The 15,135-nt window shown below is 49.2% G+C and overlaps 6 protein-coding genes across 6 annotated transcripts, besides 1 other annotated feature; 4 read left to right on the forward strand and 2 right to left on the reverse strand.

Moving 5' to 3' along the window:
- Nucleotides 1-986: 986 nt before the first annotated feature.
- On the forward strand, nucleotides 987-1,776 carry CTRU02_210888 (wsc domain containing protein; the record flags this gene model as incomplete). Its single annotated transcript, XM_070205535.1, has 2 exons — nucleotides 987-1,348; nucleotides 1,416-1,776. The coding sequence occupies 2 exons, from the start codon at nucleotides 987-989 to the stop codon at nucleotides 1,774-1,776; spliced, it is 723 nt and encodes a 240-aa protein (XP_070060778.1).
- A 1,029-nt stretch (nucleotides 1,777-2,805) lies between these two features.
- Nucleotides 2,806-3,039: a sequence feature (Protein overlapping with rRNA (CTRU02_210889, KAL0934090.1) was converted to a misc_feature.).
- A 182-nt stretch (nucleotides 3,040-3,221) lies between these two features.
- CTRU02_210890 (feruloyl esterase-like protein (alcohol dehydrogenase)) lies at nucleotides 3,222-4,274 on the forward strand (the record flags this gene model as incomplete). Its single annotated transcript, XM_036721869.1, has 1 exon — nucleotides 3,222-4,274. The coding sequence occupies one exon, from the start codon at nucleotides 3,222-3,224 to the stop codon at nucleotides 4,272-4,274; it is 1,053 nt and encodes a 350-aa protein (XP_036586241.1).
- A 1,098-nt stretch (nucleotides 4,275-5,372) lies between these two features.
- On the forward strand, nucleotides 5,373-5,873 carry CTRU02_210891 (uncharacterized protein; the record flags this gene model as incomplete). The annotated part of the gene is made up of 1 exon (XM_036721868.1): nucleotides 5,373-5,873. The coding sequence occupies one exon, from the start codon at nucleotides 5,373-5,375 to the stop codon at nucleotides 5,871-5,873; it is 501 nt and encodes a 166-aa protein (XP_036586240.1).
- Nucleotides 5,874-7,474: 1,601 nt separating this feature from the next.
- Nucleotides 7,475-8,314, forward strand: CTRU02_210892 (afli avfa cytochrome p450 monooxygenase; the record flags this gene model as incomplete). The annotated part of the gene is made up of 1 exon (XM_036721867.1): nucleotides 7,475-8,314. The coding sequence occupies one exon, from the start codon at nucleotides 7,475-7,477 to the stop codon at nucleotides 8,312-8,314; it is 840 nt and encodes a 279-aa protein (XP_036586239.1).
- Nucleotides 8,315-8,412: 98 nt separating this feature from the next.
- CTRU02_210893 (major facilitator superfamily transporter) lies at nucleotides 8,413-10,276 on the reverse strand (the record flags this gene model as incomplete). Its single annotated transcript, XM_070205536.1, has 8 exons — nucleotides 8,413-8,594; nucleotides 8,645-8,788; nucleotides 8,848-9,087; nucleotides 9,142-9,641; nucleotides 9,696-9,780; nucleotides 9,836-9,935; nucleotides 9,990-10,044; nucleotides 10,098-10,276. 8 exons carry the CDS (start codon nucleotides 10,274-10,276, stop codon nucleotides 8,413-8,415), a joined length of 1,485 nt encoding a protein of 494 aa, XP_070060779.1.
- Nucleotides 10,277-13,590: 3,314 nt separating this feature from the next.
- CTRU02_210894 (uncharacterized protein) lies at nucleotides 13,591-14,415 on the reverse strand (the record flags this gene model as incomplete). The annotated part of the gene is made up of 2 exons (XM_036721863.1): nucleotides 13,591-14,275; nucleotides 14,327-14,415. 2 exons carry the CDS (start codon nucleotides 14,413-14,415, stop codon nucleotides 13,591-13,593), a joined length of 774 nt encoding a protein of 257 aa, XP_036586235.1.
- Between the last annotated feature and the right edge of the window lie 720 nt (nucleotides 14,416-15,135).

The raw sequence follows: 15,135 nt of genomic DNA on the forward strand, positions 1-15,135 counted from the left end.
TCTTTTCTAACGACACTCTACTCTACCTTGAGTGAAGAACCTCCGCCGTCACCGTCGCAAGAAACCTGTCCTTCAATGAAGCGGATTGAACCCATGCAAAGAGCCTGATCACTGGCTTGGCTTCACAGCCTGATTGTCAGTATGGAGTATGGGTTACTGGATCCACTTGATGGTAGGGCTGTTGATGAATGGGGCTAATGTCAGATTTGCCGAACAACTTGGACGTTTGAATTCATGGTGGTAATTCATTCTAGGCCAACGACATGGTTTTGTGGCTTAACCGTAAATCAGCATACGAGACGGCACTTAACTAACTGCTGCCTGATACCTCCACGTTTCGAAGCAAGGAATAAGCAATAATGTTCGAGACGCAAAGTTCAAGTCTCCGCTAGGCGTCGATCTTGTCGCCCTTGGGCAAATGAGTGCTGACAAATGTAGCTTAGCCACTAACACCAACCCCGGCGCCAATGTCCCAAGTGGCTGACTTTGGAAACGTTCGGCTTCTCGACGCCATGTTTTCTCCTCCTCATATGGGTTTGTTCCACAGACCCAACGCTTGAAAGCCATAGTGTGCCCCTGAATGAGGGACCATGAGCTCTTTTTAGCTCTTTAGCTTCGTCTGACATGCATGGGCCTGGCGTTGAAAGCCGCTAAATGTGCCTTTAAACTACCGCCTAAGCGAGAGCTTGTCAGGTATCGCGGATCAAGGCGCAAGAAGTGTTCAGTTTCCAATACCAATGTTACCGCTACTCATCCTTCGCGTACCCACACCACACTTTGTGGCTGCCTAGTAGCTGCTCACCACGAGGCTTTGCTTCCTTTAAAGAGAATTGTAGTTCCTTTCAAAAGTCTGGTTCATTCATTAGATGCAGTGACCTCATCGACTTCCGGCATAATCCTAGGGATATTCTCGACAACTCGAGAGGGCAGTCATCATTTATTCAGCGATCTTGACTAAATAGACAAGCCATCGGGACCAGCAGAATATGGATTCTTCGTATGGGCAAACTGGTCCGCAGTACAGCCTACCACAAAACAGCGATGCCGCCTACGTCGAGAATGGCTTACACCCTGTCCCGGCTGATCAGACAGACAAAATAATCAACTCGGCTCATTACGTTCCATATGACCAATACAAGCCAGTACCTCTATCGCCTGATCAGGGGATGAAGACGTCATCGTTGATGCCGAAGAAAAGGATATGCGGCGTGGGTAGGGGAATGTTTATTCTCTTTTGTGTGCTGGCATTCTTCATCGTGGCTCTTGTCGTCATTGCTGGTCTGTTTGGAGCCATGCTCGCGAACCAATCCGTAGAGATTCTCGACCTCAAGAACACCACACCAACAAAGTGAGTACAGCTTCCATCCCTTTTATCCCCCATATTTCGGTTGGAGTGTGACTAACATCGGTCACAGAACAACTCAACCGGAGACAAATGCTACATCAACAGAGACATCAACTGCTGCTGCTGCCACAACAACCTGGGTCGAGGTCAACGACTGGGAGTTTATCGGCTGCTGGATGGATGGCGACGAGCGCATATTCCCAGACAAGAACGTGGTCATCAAGAATCAGACGAATCGGCTTTGCGCTGCCGCGTGCGCCGGTTACGAGTACTTCGGAACCGAGTTCGGGGATCAGTGCTATTGTTCCAAGACGGCGCCAAAGACGGCGGCGCCCGCGTGGAACTGCGATATGCACTGTGCCGGCGCTCCGAACTCGGAAATATGCGGAGGCTACTACTTCATGAGTGCGTGGAAGAGGAAGTCATCATGAAGGGAATGTTTTGGTGCTGGGGATATCGGATTATTTGGTACATGGATGGATGAGCATACCTTTTGGGAAAGCCACTATTTGGACGTAGTTTGGAGTTGGGGATACCGGGTCATTCTTAGCTTAGATACCCTTGAATAAGAAATGAATAGAATCAGGAAATTAGAATTAGAATAATGAACATCTTCTGGAGTTGAGCCGGCCGTGTTAAGCCATGATGTGAATGGGGTCAGAGTGCCAAGCGGTCGTGGCTCTTGAGTGTGAATAAGCAATGCATCTTCAACATCCAGCAATGGATTCACCGGAAATGGCCGGTTGGCCCAATGGCAAGGCGTCTGACTACGATTTCATCGTGCAATCAGGAGATTCTGGGTTCGACCCCCAGGCTGGTCATTCTTTTTGAAAATTTCGACATTAAATCTTGGTGTGTGGGTTGATGTGTGCGGGCCCGACCTAGCTGGGTCCTCGAGGCTAGTTCTTTGTTCCTCCGGTCCGGGATTGCATGTCATTGGTCCGCTGTCTCCGGGAGGATATGGGCATACGAAGACCAACCACGAAACTTATACTTAGCTCTCTAGGTAATCTTTTGAAGTTCCTCTGCCGGTTTTCTCCTTTTAGTTACTTTTTGAGTTGATGATTCGTCACAGTTTTTATATAACTTTCAGACTCTTGATCCAACCGAGCGGGCTCTTGTGGGTCCGCTCTGTCATTTTTCATTGAGGTAGATCTTTAAGATCGAGGCATATCATATGAAATTTTCCTCCTCTACACTAGACATTCTCCTCTAGTGCAAAAGATGACAAGGTGACATTCTAGAGGGATGCTATACTGCACCTTGAAACTATAGTGCATGACAAGAGTTATTCGACTCCATCGACTTTTAGACCACAATTGTTTCTTGTGTCTACGTACCCCACGGTATAAGAAACAAAAAGTACCTCAGTGGAGAGGCCAAAAACAAAAACATACAACACCAGGTATTCGCTGGTCGTCACCGACCCAACTACTAATCCGGCCCTCACTGGCTTATCTATGGGAGAGCGGACGGGATCCCGAGTTTTCCAGTGGGTATGGTCGTATGTGCTAGCTTTGCGCTGTTGGAAAGAATATAACCTGAACGTGGCGAGGTTTGACGCTGTGCTAATTGATCCGATTGACAGTCAAAAAAAAAAAAAAAAAAAAATAGCGTTGAACTCTGCTTGTGCTAATCCTCGTCATCGGAGGGACTGGGCGTCTTTCTATGCCCACAACACAGCTCCTACTTGACAATAACCACGAACATGCATCTGCTCACAGCGGCCGGCATCCGCCAAGTTTGTGGTCCCACTTATCCGACACTGGTCCAGACACCAAAAAAATTCACCAAACGGTACGTACCAATGAATCTCAAACCATCACCCAGAGAAATCCCGTTTCTACTCTCGTGCAACTCACTTCTGTGAGGAGTCATGTCCTCCACTACGACGCCGACCACACAGGCACCTCTCTCTGAGACTTTGACTCTCATCGTCACAACGTCCCCCACGCCATCGGCGCCGTTGACGGATCTCCTCGATGCTGTCTTCCAATCGTTTCGTCTTCACTGCCCTGACCTGCTCTCATGCCGTATCATCGTTGTCTTCGATACGTATGAGCGAGTGGGTGAGGTAGCCAGGTTGAAGAAAGGCCAAGTCACAGAGGAAGGGGCAAAACAGTTTGCAGTCTACAAAGACAATGTTAAGAAACTCGTCCTCGATGCTCACGGGGACGTTGCAAATGATGAGGAGTTGATACAGGAGCAAGGAGAGGCAGAATACGGATATGACGGGCGAGCCACAAACATCGCATCATTTACCGTTAGCCGTACAAGCAATGGAAAGGTTGCTTTTGTAGAACCTGCAGAGAGACTAGGCTTTGGCCTCGCCGTACGGACTGCTCTCAGAATAACCACGACGCCGTACGTCTGGGTTCATCAACATGACTGGAGACTTGTGGCAGACATCCCCATTGCACCGATATTAGACGTCATGAAAGATGCAGATGAGGATGCGGAGGCCCCAGTGAAGTACGTTTGTCTTGCGTCGGTGCGTATGCTAGAGTACGCCAACTCGGCCCATGTTCAAGATTTTCCCAACCTGCGAACGCTGACGACGACGTTGAAACGGGACTTTGCGTCCCCGGGATATTCAAATACCAAAGTGCCGTTGACGCCGCTTTTCTTCTGGCATGATAAGCCGCACATTGTCTCCACGCAGCACTACCTCTCGAGAGTCTTCCCCACCAGGTTGGCAATCCCGCGGGGTGCTTTCATAGAAGATACGATTGGTCACCGCGCGAGAACACAAATGAAAGAGCAAGGAATGTGGGCCAGGTGGGCTTGCTGGCTGTTCTACCCGGATGAGGGAAAGTTGCTATGTCTGAGGCATTTAGATGGGAGGAGATTCAGAGGTGTAGAGGCAGAGGAGAAGTTGAGGGCCAGTTATAGAGAAGGTAGACCGGCAAAAGAGAGTAATTCGGACTAAAGTTAGAAATACAATGTGATGAACTCTCAGTTGGGAAAGCGAGTGTTCTTCCAGCTCGCTTGACTCTGTGAGATCCTTGCATGGCATACGTATGTGAAGAGAAGACTGTCAGATGATCATAACGATGTAACAAGACTACCGCACCAGGTTCCCGGTCCTGAGCGAAGGAACGGAAGCAGCGTTACTGACCAATTGATTAGCAATAACATATAGTAGCTAGCAATATCCTAATCTATGCATCCAGCCCGACGCCAAGCCACATGCCGAAACCAACCTCAAGTAGTATTTTGTGTGAAGTTGGCAAAATAATGGGCAAACAGCAGTACCGCGCTTCACGCCCACAACAAGCGCTGAAGTGGGGAAGGGGTCGTAACCAACAGCGGAATTCCGGGCTGAGCATGGACTGGGCTGGTCTTTGCCCAATTCTAGCTGAGGTGCAGCTACAAAAGTTCCAAAAAAATGACAGGCTATCTCGAATGCCAAGGTCGTCAGCTAAACTGAACGTCAAGCTTTGCATCCACCACGGGCGAATATCCTGTTAAAATAGCCTACACTTAGGGCACTAAATCCTTCCCGACGAGCTTCCTCTTAGAGTTCAGCATGGTTCGACCTCAGGATTTCCTATACCAATGCCGGGCGGCAACCCCATAAACCGCAGGGCCCTGGACCCGGAGTGGCTAGAACCTTGACGAGCCAACCAGGGAACTCCGTCGCGACCTTCTTCATCAGGTAATAACTCTACATTCGAGGGGTTTGCGGCACTAACATAAAAAAACGGCGGATTACCGTTCCTCCTACTAAGCCGCGATGCCAGAAATCGCCATTCGTGCCCGAAACAGTCTGGCGATGTTGCGTTGAAGATAGAGGTGCATAACTCAAAAAGGAAGCTCAGAAGCCCTGATGCAATCCTTCGAGCGAGTGTCATGAGGATGCGTAAGTTGATTCCTTGACTAATTCTAATCATCTGGGTTGCTCTGCTGCTTAAATACGACCATTCGTTCCCTACATCTGTTGCCATAGACTCGATTGATCACAACATCGCAACCAAGCCTTCTACAACAACTTTAATATTCACCAAACTCCCTTGAAACCGTCACAATGAAGTTCTCGATCTTCGCCCTCACTGCCGTCTTCGCCATCGCTACCGCCACCCCGGGTGAGCTTGTTGCTAGGCAATGCTCGTGCACCAAGATCCCCGGCACGAACGAGTGGGACTGCCACGGCAGACTCTGCCCCAAGGACTCTGTGCCGGAGTCCGCCATAGTTGAGAGAGACGGCGAACTGGTTGCTAGACAATGCTCCTGCACCAAAATCCCCGGCACCAACGAATGGGACTGCCACGGCAGACTGTGCCCCAAGGACTTCGTTCCGGAAGCTTCCATGGTCAAGAGAGACGGTGAGCTTGTTGCCAGACAATGCTCATGCACCAAGATTCCCGGCACCAACGAGTGGAACTGCCACGGCAGACTTTGCCCCAAGGACTTCGTCCCCGAGGCCGCCATGGTTAAGAGAGACATCAAGCTGATTGAGAGGCAATGCAAATGCACCAAGATCCCTGGTACCAATGAGTGGGAGTGCTACGGCAGAACATGTGCTTGAGCATCCACCGGCAGGTTGGGTGAATGAGAAAAAGAAAATATTACGAGTTGGTATGTTGCGTTGATTCGACGAAGCCGAAAGCACGTGTTAACGTATCGATGATGTGCAGTTTGAAATTCCTGGTTATCGCCTCATAAGCGGTTCTCTTCCGGCAAGAATGAATCATTTTGGAATTATGATCAGCGTTGTCATGTGTCAGCCTTTGCAGGATGAGGCAGCTGTTTCCTTTGAGCATGTAGTAATTGAACTGCTGTTGAGATGCGCCATAATTTGACTGCAAACATGAGAAACTGCCTTTGTGTGACACTATAATCTGCTGCTTAAACCGAATTTGCGTTTCAGAGGGTATTTGCCTTCCAAAAATTTTGGATACTCGAAATAGCCGTATCAGAACGAGTATCTCCGTATCTAATATTCGGATAACATCGGTTCTTCGTATTAAGTTAGCAACATATTATGAACACCAACTCCAGTTAACCTAGAAGCTACACCACAACAGAATATTCTGTTTAAATTTGATGCCGAAAAAGGTAATGCAGAACTTTATTTCCTTACACAGAGCAGAGTACAAGGAATTAAAGATTTTGCGGCATATAAGTGATGCAGCTGCATCGAAGTTTTGTATAGCCAGGACAAAGCTACGCTTACTGCATGGATTAAATCAGGTTTAGGTGCCAACATTCAAATGGGACAACGTGACATGCATCAGCAAAACGCTCTAACCAAAGGGAGAAATAGGGCTGAAAGCTTTGAATACCAGATAAGCGATCCTCTACGCAGGGCACTCTGGCGCGTTGTGACAGGTGGAGTTTCGGCAGCTAGGTAGGGTATGAAGGGTTTGCTAGGTAGTATCAGATGTACCAGTTTGGACACCATACAATATCCGATAAGAGGAACAGTACTAAAGTTCATGGCCAGCAGGGAACAACGTTGACGCGTTGTGCAGACTACAGAACTATCTGGGGTAGGTGATGGCAGTGAGAAACTCAAATGTCCTATCACTCTTGGAGCCGTAAGTCGACCAATCCTGTCTATAAAAAAGAGTTATTCCCCAGCTCTTCCATGGCGAATGATTCAAGTTCAAAGGCGTGCGATTTTGGTTATGATTTTTAAGCAGATCTTCGGCATTTACTCGTCCTGGAAGCGCGAATTCGTCCGAACGGTCGATTTGTCCGACCGGCCAAACGGACCTGCCAAGGTCCGGTCGCCGATCCGAAACCCTGTGCTTCGCGATTTCCAGGCTTGATTGCATAGTCTGGGCCTGTAATGAACGCTATACCTAGGCCTACCTGAGTCGATGACGATTACAATGCAGGCATTTGAGCGGAGTGGTGCGGGAGGGCTCGCGTCTATGACGGCGCTTCCATTTCACCGCACCGATGTTTCGGTCGTCATTCGGCGCGGACTTTGTGACTTCAAAGATTACCGAGATGGCTCAGTATCTCGGAATTTGTTTGGGTGGATGATGATGAATTGTGACCGAGCCGAAGCGCGATGTTGTGAAATGTTTGATAAATATCTAACATAAAAATTCAATTTGTCTTTCTGAACACAATCAGCAAATCAACATTTATCTTGACTCGAAGATAGCCAATTGTATCATGCCATCGACGGCGAGCTCTCCCCAGAAAACCCTCGCCATTTTTGGCGCAACCGGCGGTACAGGCAGCGAGACACTCAAGTGCCTCCTAAAGAACCCGTCATCCCCCTTCCACTTAAAAATTTATGTCCGCTCGAAGCCCAAACTTCTCTCTTTGTTCCCCTCTCTCAAAACTAACGAGTACGTTGAAATCATCGAAGGGCAAGTCACCGATACATCAAATGTGAAAGATTGCCTCGAGGGTGCGGATACAATCATTTGCGCCCTCGGCGAGAACGACAACAGGCCGGGCGTCAGGGTTCTCACAGATGCCTCGCGCACCATTGTAAACGCCCTAAAACAACTCAAAGACAACTCTACCGCTTCGATATGGCAGAAACCACGCCTCATATTGCTATCGTCAGCGACCTGGAATAAGCGTCACGAAGGACAACAACCTGCGCTAGTGAGCTGGCTAATAAAGAATGCCTTCTATTATCCGTATGCCGACTTGCTGAACGCCCATGCGACATTTAACGAGGCAGAAGAGGAGGGATTAATGTCATTATTGCTGGTGCAGCCCCCGGCCATTATTGATGAGGGGCCAAGCGGGTACAAAATTGGGGTTGAGGGAATCCAGCTGGCAGTCTCATATCCAGACCTAGGTGCGGCATTTGCGGAGCTGGCAACAGATGAAAGGTACAAGGAGCTAGATGCTGTGGGAGTGTGGTCGGAGAATTCGAGGGAGGGATTCCGCAGATATGGGCCAGAGATTTTGACTCGGCTCGTCAAGGGATTGTTGGCAAGTTACGTTCCTGGGTTCTGGCGTGTTAACGGATGGATGAGTAAAGTATTTGGCTAAGAGACAAAGGTGTTTCGTGCTGGGCTTATGTTCGTTTGCTGATGCTGATGGTATATGCTAATATACAAGATTTGATTTTGCCGTTTCCTTCTTGTTTTCTACACTCGCTGGACAACGAAAGCACCCTTCATGATGGAAGTTAACATGCTGTGTTTCGGCTCAGTCCGTCGGGAAGTGGTAAGTGAGATAACATCGTTATTGCGCAGCACATCATCGCGCTGATCCGCCGGGAGGTCGATGTTGTCCAACTCACGAATTTTCCAAATTCGAAGAGACCATACTGGTACTTGTTAGTAGAAGAATCGACATGGACTGACGTGTAAAACTTACAAGATATGAATGCGGCAATGTACATGAAACCCACAAACAATTGCACATTGATATAGGCGTCCACACCCGACCCTTTGATAGAGAGAGCGATGGGCTCAGCAAAGGTTGCCGGGATGACAAGGATTATCCAAAATATAGACAGCGCTGAAGTAGCAGACTCTTAGCCAAAAATCCATGGGGCTCACGCAGCATTTGAGACTCACCTGAAGGAAGAAGCTGGATTCCGACAACTTCGGCACCAACAGGAGTGACGGTGGCCCAGATACAGCCAGCGAATGCTCCGAAGAGGGCGTAGACGATGGTGCCTGCAAAGTATTTGCCGGCAAATATCCAGACAAATAAAGTCGCAAGTCCAGCAATGAGCGTGCTTAACCCAGCAACGTTGATACGTCCAACATGGTCGCTGATGAGACCAATAATCGGTCGGCCCAGTCCTTGAGACACTACTTTCAGTTAGTATATAATGCGCACCTCAAGAGTGTGTATGATTGACTCACGATTGAACATAGCCGGGGCAATAGATCCCTGCGTTGCGTTGAAGCCGACCGTCTGCACAAAGTCTGCCAGTGAAAAGACCACAATAACATATCCAAACAGCGAAAAGAAGCCCCAGGCCATGAAAAGCCAGTACTCAACCCTTCTAAACAGCGCCTTGTGGAAGGCGACGTGAACGCTACCAAGAGCTTTATTGCGATCCCGCATGAGAGCACAGCACGCGCCGTTGACCACGAACGACAGGATAGCCAGAATGCGAAAGGCCCACGGTAGGCCGATGTTACGGATCATTGCGGTTGATGCGAGGGAGTAGATCAGTCCGCCCAAGCCCGAACCAGCGCTGCCGATGGCGGAGGCGAAGGAACGACGTACAACAAACCATTGCGGAATGACGCCGACATTAGCGTTGAAAGTGAAGCCCATGCCAACGCCGAAAGCTAGACCCTGGGAGAGGAGAAGATGCCATATTTGCGACGTGAAAGAGGCACCGACGAGAGCAGCGCTGAAGCTATGTCAGAGCCGGTGATGATAAACGTTAAGAGAGATTAGTACTTACGCTTGAACTACCACGCCGATACCAAGCGTGGGCCTTGTACCGATCCGGGGGATGAGCCAGGTGACGATCGGAGCAACGAGGAGGGCTACAGACCGGCTGTCAGAATGCGGCGCGAATGCGGGGCACGACACGACACTCACCAACGGAGAAAGACAGCCCGCCAACGAAGGCCAAGACGATGGGGCTTGCTCCGGGGAAGGCCCCCGAGTTAAGGTAGTATGCAAGGAAGACGGCATATGACTGTGCTTTGTTAGATTTCTGGATTTACAAGAGAAGGGAGGTTCATCAACTGACTGAATTCAAGCCCCAGGTATGAGCATTGATGAGAAAGACACACCCGACTACCACCCTGTCTAATGTCAGCAAGATGTACCAGAAACCCTTGAAATTAGAAGAACATACCATCCGTAGCCGCCTTCTTTGAACTCTTCTTCATCACTCGGTCGAGGGCTGGCTGGGCTCTCCGGTGAGGCGTCATGATGCTTCTCGTTTTCCGCCGCCCTGGAATCGCTGTCAGGCTTCCGTACCACATCGCCGTGGCCATTTTCCTGATGACTTGAGGGATTAGATTGAAAAGGCATACCGGGCAGCGACAGAAGCAGCAGTATTCGAATGCCGCTCTCTTGTAATCGCTAGAGAATTGCAATGTGCAAGTTTTGGGAGGTGGTTGGCGAACAATGTTGGTTGACTCAGGACTTCCGGGTATGGTGACAAAGCAAAACGAAATCATCGGCATAAAAATCAGACTCGGCGCGCCGTATACAGTAGTTCAGTAACCGTATACAGTAGGTCGTCGCGGGGAATCAACCCTGACAGGCAAATTTTCGACACTACTCCGACCCCAGGCGCGTTTTAGCTTTTGTTTGGGTCCCGGAAATAACATGGGTATTTCACGGACGGGCTCCCAAGGAAATAAATGACAAGAAAGATAGCAGTGGGTGATGCAACTGTGAGCCTAAGCCAAACACAGAAGCCGGCCAACGATGTGTAAGAGAATCTTCTTATTGGTCTTATTGCCTCTAGTCTACTTGCTGAGTATCGCTAGCCATCCAGCCATCCTAGGCGACTCATTGAACTTGAACTCAATTGGAGAACCTGGCATGGGCTTTTAACTGGTGGGTTTTTGCTCCAAATCGCCAACATCCTTGCAATAAACACGCCGAACACGCCTAGAATGCTCGTCTCTATTTGAAACTATGACTCTCGCGGATATTCAACATTCAGTTGAGGTTTTGATAGATTGACTGTCGAGATACTTGTCCGTTTACTACTGGAAATGCTTTACTTACGCAAATAATGACGTCGACTATTTCTCAGAACGGCACTGATTTTGATTGTTGGTGATCGAATCCGATTGCAGCCGACCTGGCGACTTCGGCGGCAAACTTCCCGGCTTGCCGGCCGGTTTCGGCGCACAAGAACCGGTGGCAACCGGTTGTCGGTCCGTGCCGTCTCAGTCTGTCAAGAGACACAGATATGTGACCCGGCTCGGCGTTAAGATGAAAAATACATCGGAGACGATAAGTTCAGCGTTCTTCAAACCCGATTGTTTCGTTACAGAGAGCCAAGGGGCGATTATTATCATTAAGGTTTAACTTCATGCCTCAGTCCATCTTCAACTTCCTCGGGTTCTTCAAACATTTGAAGGCTTTCCTCCACTATCTTGCCATTATCTTGCTTGTCATTAAAATCATCCAGAACGGGTTCAATTACATCTCCCACTAGCGTGTCATCCGTACCCCGTCTTCTTGGTTTAATTACTGGGGCCTCTAATTCCTGGGTAGTTCCAAATATTTTTACTTTATCCTCTCTGGGCCTTATTTCATTAGATTCATTGGTAATCTGGATAACTCCGGTGGTTTGCCCTTCTTCAATGCCGAAAGATGTGTCGTCGGTGTCTCGTCGTCTCCCCAATGTAAAGGCGGAAGTTGGCAGTCCCATCAATGATGCCCCTCGGGAGCAGATTGATGCAAGCGTAGAACGTTGTTCATTTTCTGGGTTATCATCAATCATCAGCGCTATCCATGGCCGCGGCAAAGACGCCGAGAGTCCAATTTCGGCCCCGACTAATTTCTGTTAGCACAATGTCAACACAGTTGAACGATACTTACCGTTAACTATGTAACCCATCTTCAGCAATGCGGGTATCCACGTCGCAACGGCAAGATACTGCCCTATGCCCCATGTTTGATTTTCGAGATACTTATTCCTCGTGGACCCCAACGAGAAAATATGCACGACCATGGCACCAACACCCCAGAACGCCTGCCACATCCTCCATCTCATCAAACCAGTGTACGTAAATGGTTTCCCCGAGAGCCACTCCACAAATCTCCTAAGGGGCAATAAAGTTGTCACAAGAAACAAGCACCAGTACACCATAGAAAACGGCTCGAGAAACCACAGCCCTGCCTCTTCCGTTCCTGTCTGACATAGGGGGCCATACAAATCCAGAGCCTGCTCATGCGGTAGTTGACGTAGGATGTAAATCGTAATATTCAGTGCGCACATGCTCAAAAACGCCGCCTTAGTCGTCCATTTCTCGCGGGAGATTTCCGTGCGCATATGCCACATGGTTAGACACGCGAGACCGGCAAATGTACACAAACTCTCGGCATAGAGAACGTCCGAGCGGGTAGCGCCTCGGGCACGGAAGTCGAGTGTTGCAATGTGAAGAGCCAAACTGAAGACGAGTGTCGCATCGAAGACGTCTTCTATCGTACCTCGAAGAGCCGCGCATACAGGGTTTGTTACACAGTTGTGATGGCCACGGTCGGACCTGTTGGCACGAACCTGAACGTGGAAAATCGTGAAGCTAAAGAAGAGAAGGGTAACCAAAGCCAACATTGAGTTGGATATGAGGATCTGTTTCCATAAGCCAAAGAATACGGATACATCATGGGAGACATACGCCAACTCCCGACACGTCTGGATCAAGGCCGTCTCCGGCCGCAGCACAGATCTCTTTTGAACATGACTTTGCTAGACGGCGTAGAAAGAATGTCATGTTCATAGCATCATCGGTTGCACTCCTGAACCACCATTCTATCATGTCGCCTGGGAGACTCTGATTCAGAGGAAATGGCAGGCTTGCTGTGAAAAAAGCAACCAAGCTCTTCGCACCAATATCAAGGGATACTGGGTCGTCAAGCATGGCATCTTCTCCTATCCCCAAGTATAAAGGCGCCACCAGATTGCAGCGAATTGATCCGTTGGGAGTGAGGTGTTCATTCAAGGCATTGATCGTAAGGCTGGACAAGGATGACGTCCATGGCCTCGGGTCCGACATGATCAACACGACAGCGGGAAACCCACTAGCACCACGTCCTCCAGGAATCCGGACATGAGGGCCTTATACTGCGCATGAACCACGAAACCGACCTGTCAAAAAGATCAGATGACTGTTGGATTTTTGAGCCATTTATCCTATTCCTCATCGTCTTAGCGCACAGTATTTCTCCGTTCCCACAATGGATTGACCTGGAGAACATGAAGGATCTTGCCAAATATGGTTGGGGAAACTGGGCCACATGGCTGCATTTAACCATCTACCCGCGCCTCCCACACTACAACAATCCGCCAATTACTGGCCCGAGAGCGAATTCGATCTAAGCCTATACGGCCACCAGCGTCGATTGTCCTTGGTCCTCGGTGGCTTGGCATGCATTAAGTGGCCGGATGGACGGGAAACATACACGACGCGGCCGCAAAGCTCGGAAAAGGAATCCAGTTTTGATCATTTGTGTCAGGATATGGAAGGTCACAATGCCTTATATCGATTTGAACATTCCACGTATGCTTGATTCTAGTTGTGCGTTCCTTTCTCAATCAAGATCCCACGGGAGCTGCTGCTACTGATTGCCTAAATTGCCCGAGGTACGCCCTCCAAGTCATGTTAATGAAGGTAATCGAATACAACACTATCAAGTCTTGCCACGCTGGCAACCGTCCCAAAAAGGAATTCGAACGTGATCTGTACGCTATCCGAATTCGGCGTATACTCCACGAAACTTGTCTTCCAAATACCCCATCCCGGACCATCCCTCGCATCTATCGTCCTGACCGGCTCCCCATTGAGCATCACTCCTACAAACCCAGCATCCATGTTATCGAACCATACTGAGAAGGATAGTTTCAAAGGCACGCCTTGTTGCACTAGAATAATTGCGCTTTTGACTCTAGCACTGACGGTGGGGTTCTGAAGGGTCCTATTGCTGAACAGGCGAGCCTCGAAGGATTTCAGCCCGGTGTTTGCAGAGTCAGATGTGATGCCAGCCACAGCGAACGGATCCGGGCGGTTGACAGTCCAAGGTGAAATGCCACACTCGAAGTCGCCGTTGGTCAGGAGTCCACCGTAAGAAGCGCACGGAGTTGGAGTCGGCGTTACCGACGGGATGATGGGACAGGTGGGGCCGCAGACACAAGCGGAGATGTATCGGCCCGGAACGGTGCCACAAGCCGCTGTCGCACGGGAGGGGAAGTTTGTCGCCGTCGTGCCATCGGCTGTTATAGTCGCACAAAAGGCAGAAGCAGAGGCAACTGCTGACGGAGTTGGGCAAGGGAAGAGGGCTCGGTAGCAGCTTCGGAATTGTAAGAGTGAAACCCCAAGCAATCGCGAGAATATGACTTACTTATCCGCATCGCAGTGAGGCAAAGGCGTCAACGCATGCAATCCGAGAACGAAGGCACTGACAAAGGCTAGGGAGCGGTGTAGGATCATGCTTTAGAGTCTTTGGTGCTAATGTCTGTGAACTGATAGTATCCGTGGACGATGGCGCTCTACAATTGAACACTGACCGAGGCAATATGTCCATATTTATAGGCTTGCCTAACATTCTATAATTATTTAGCCTAGAAAACGGACACTGAGACTTACGCTTTCTGAAGTCAAACCTGACTCACCTTAGTCAACCTTGTGTGTAATAAGAAGTCTGTCTATACGGATACAAGCTCAGCTGGCAGCAAGGGGTAGCTGTCAAGTGGGTGGCTGCATATCAGCCGTTCATCTCAAGCCAATTGGCATGGCAAAGTTTCAATAGCTTTGTACTGTCAGGCTGCAAGTCTCCGAGACCTTTAAATAGACGGATAGGCAACATCGCCTGCGACATTACACCCAGTTTGTTTACAGGATAGCCCAGCGGAGCCTAAGCCGAATAACCTCAAGTGAGGGGAAAGTGTCTCATTGACAGCAATTCGAGTTAACAACAGAATATGATAGCCCACTATTCGGCTTCTTTGAGCTCTAATGTGCAAAGTTCATGTCTCAAGCCACAACCGATATGACCCAAAAATAGGCCTGTGTATAAAATCGTGCCCATGTTTCAGACGGCCTGAATTCTAACGTTATTGAAAAGAATTAAAAGAATAAGCTAGAGGCAAGGTCTTGTCAAGCCTTGTAGGCTTGTTCTTGTGTTTCTTCACGTGAAGTTATGGGTCAGCT

This window comes from Colletotrichum truncatum, assembly GCF_014235925.2.
Source record: "Colletotrichum truncatum strain CMES1059 chromosome Unknown Contig_0007, whole genome shotgun sequence".
In the NCBI taxonomy this organism is placed as follows: domain Eukaryota; kingdom Fungi; phylum Ascomycota; class Sordariomycetes; order Glomerellales; family Glomerellaceae; genus Colletotrichum; species Colletotrichum truncatum.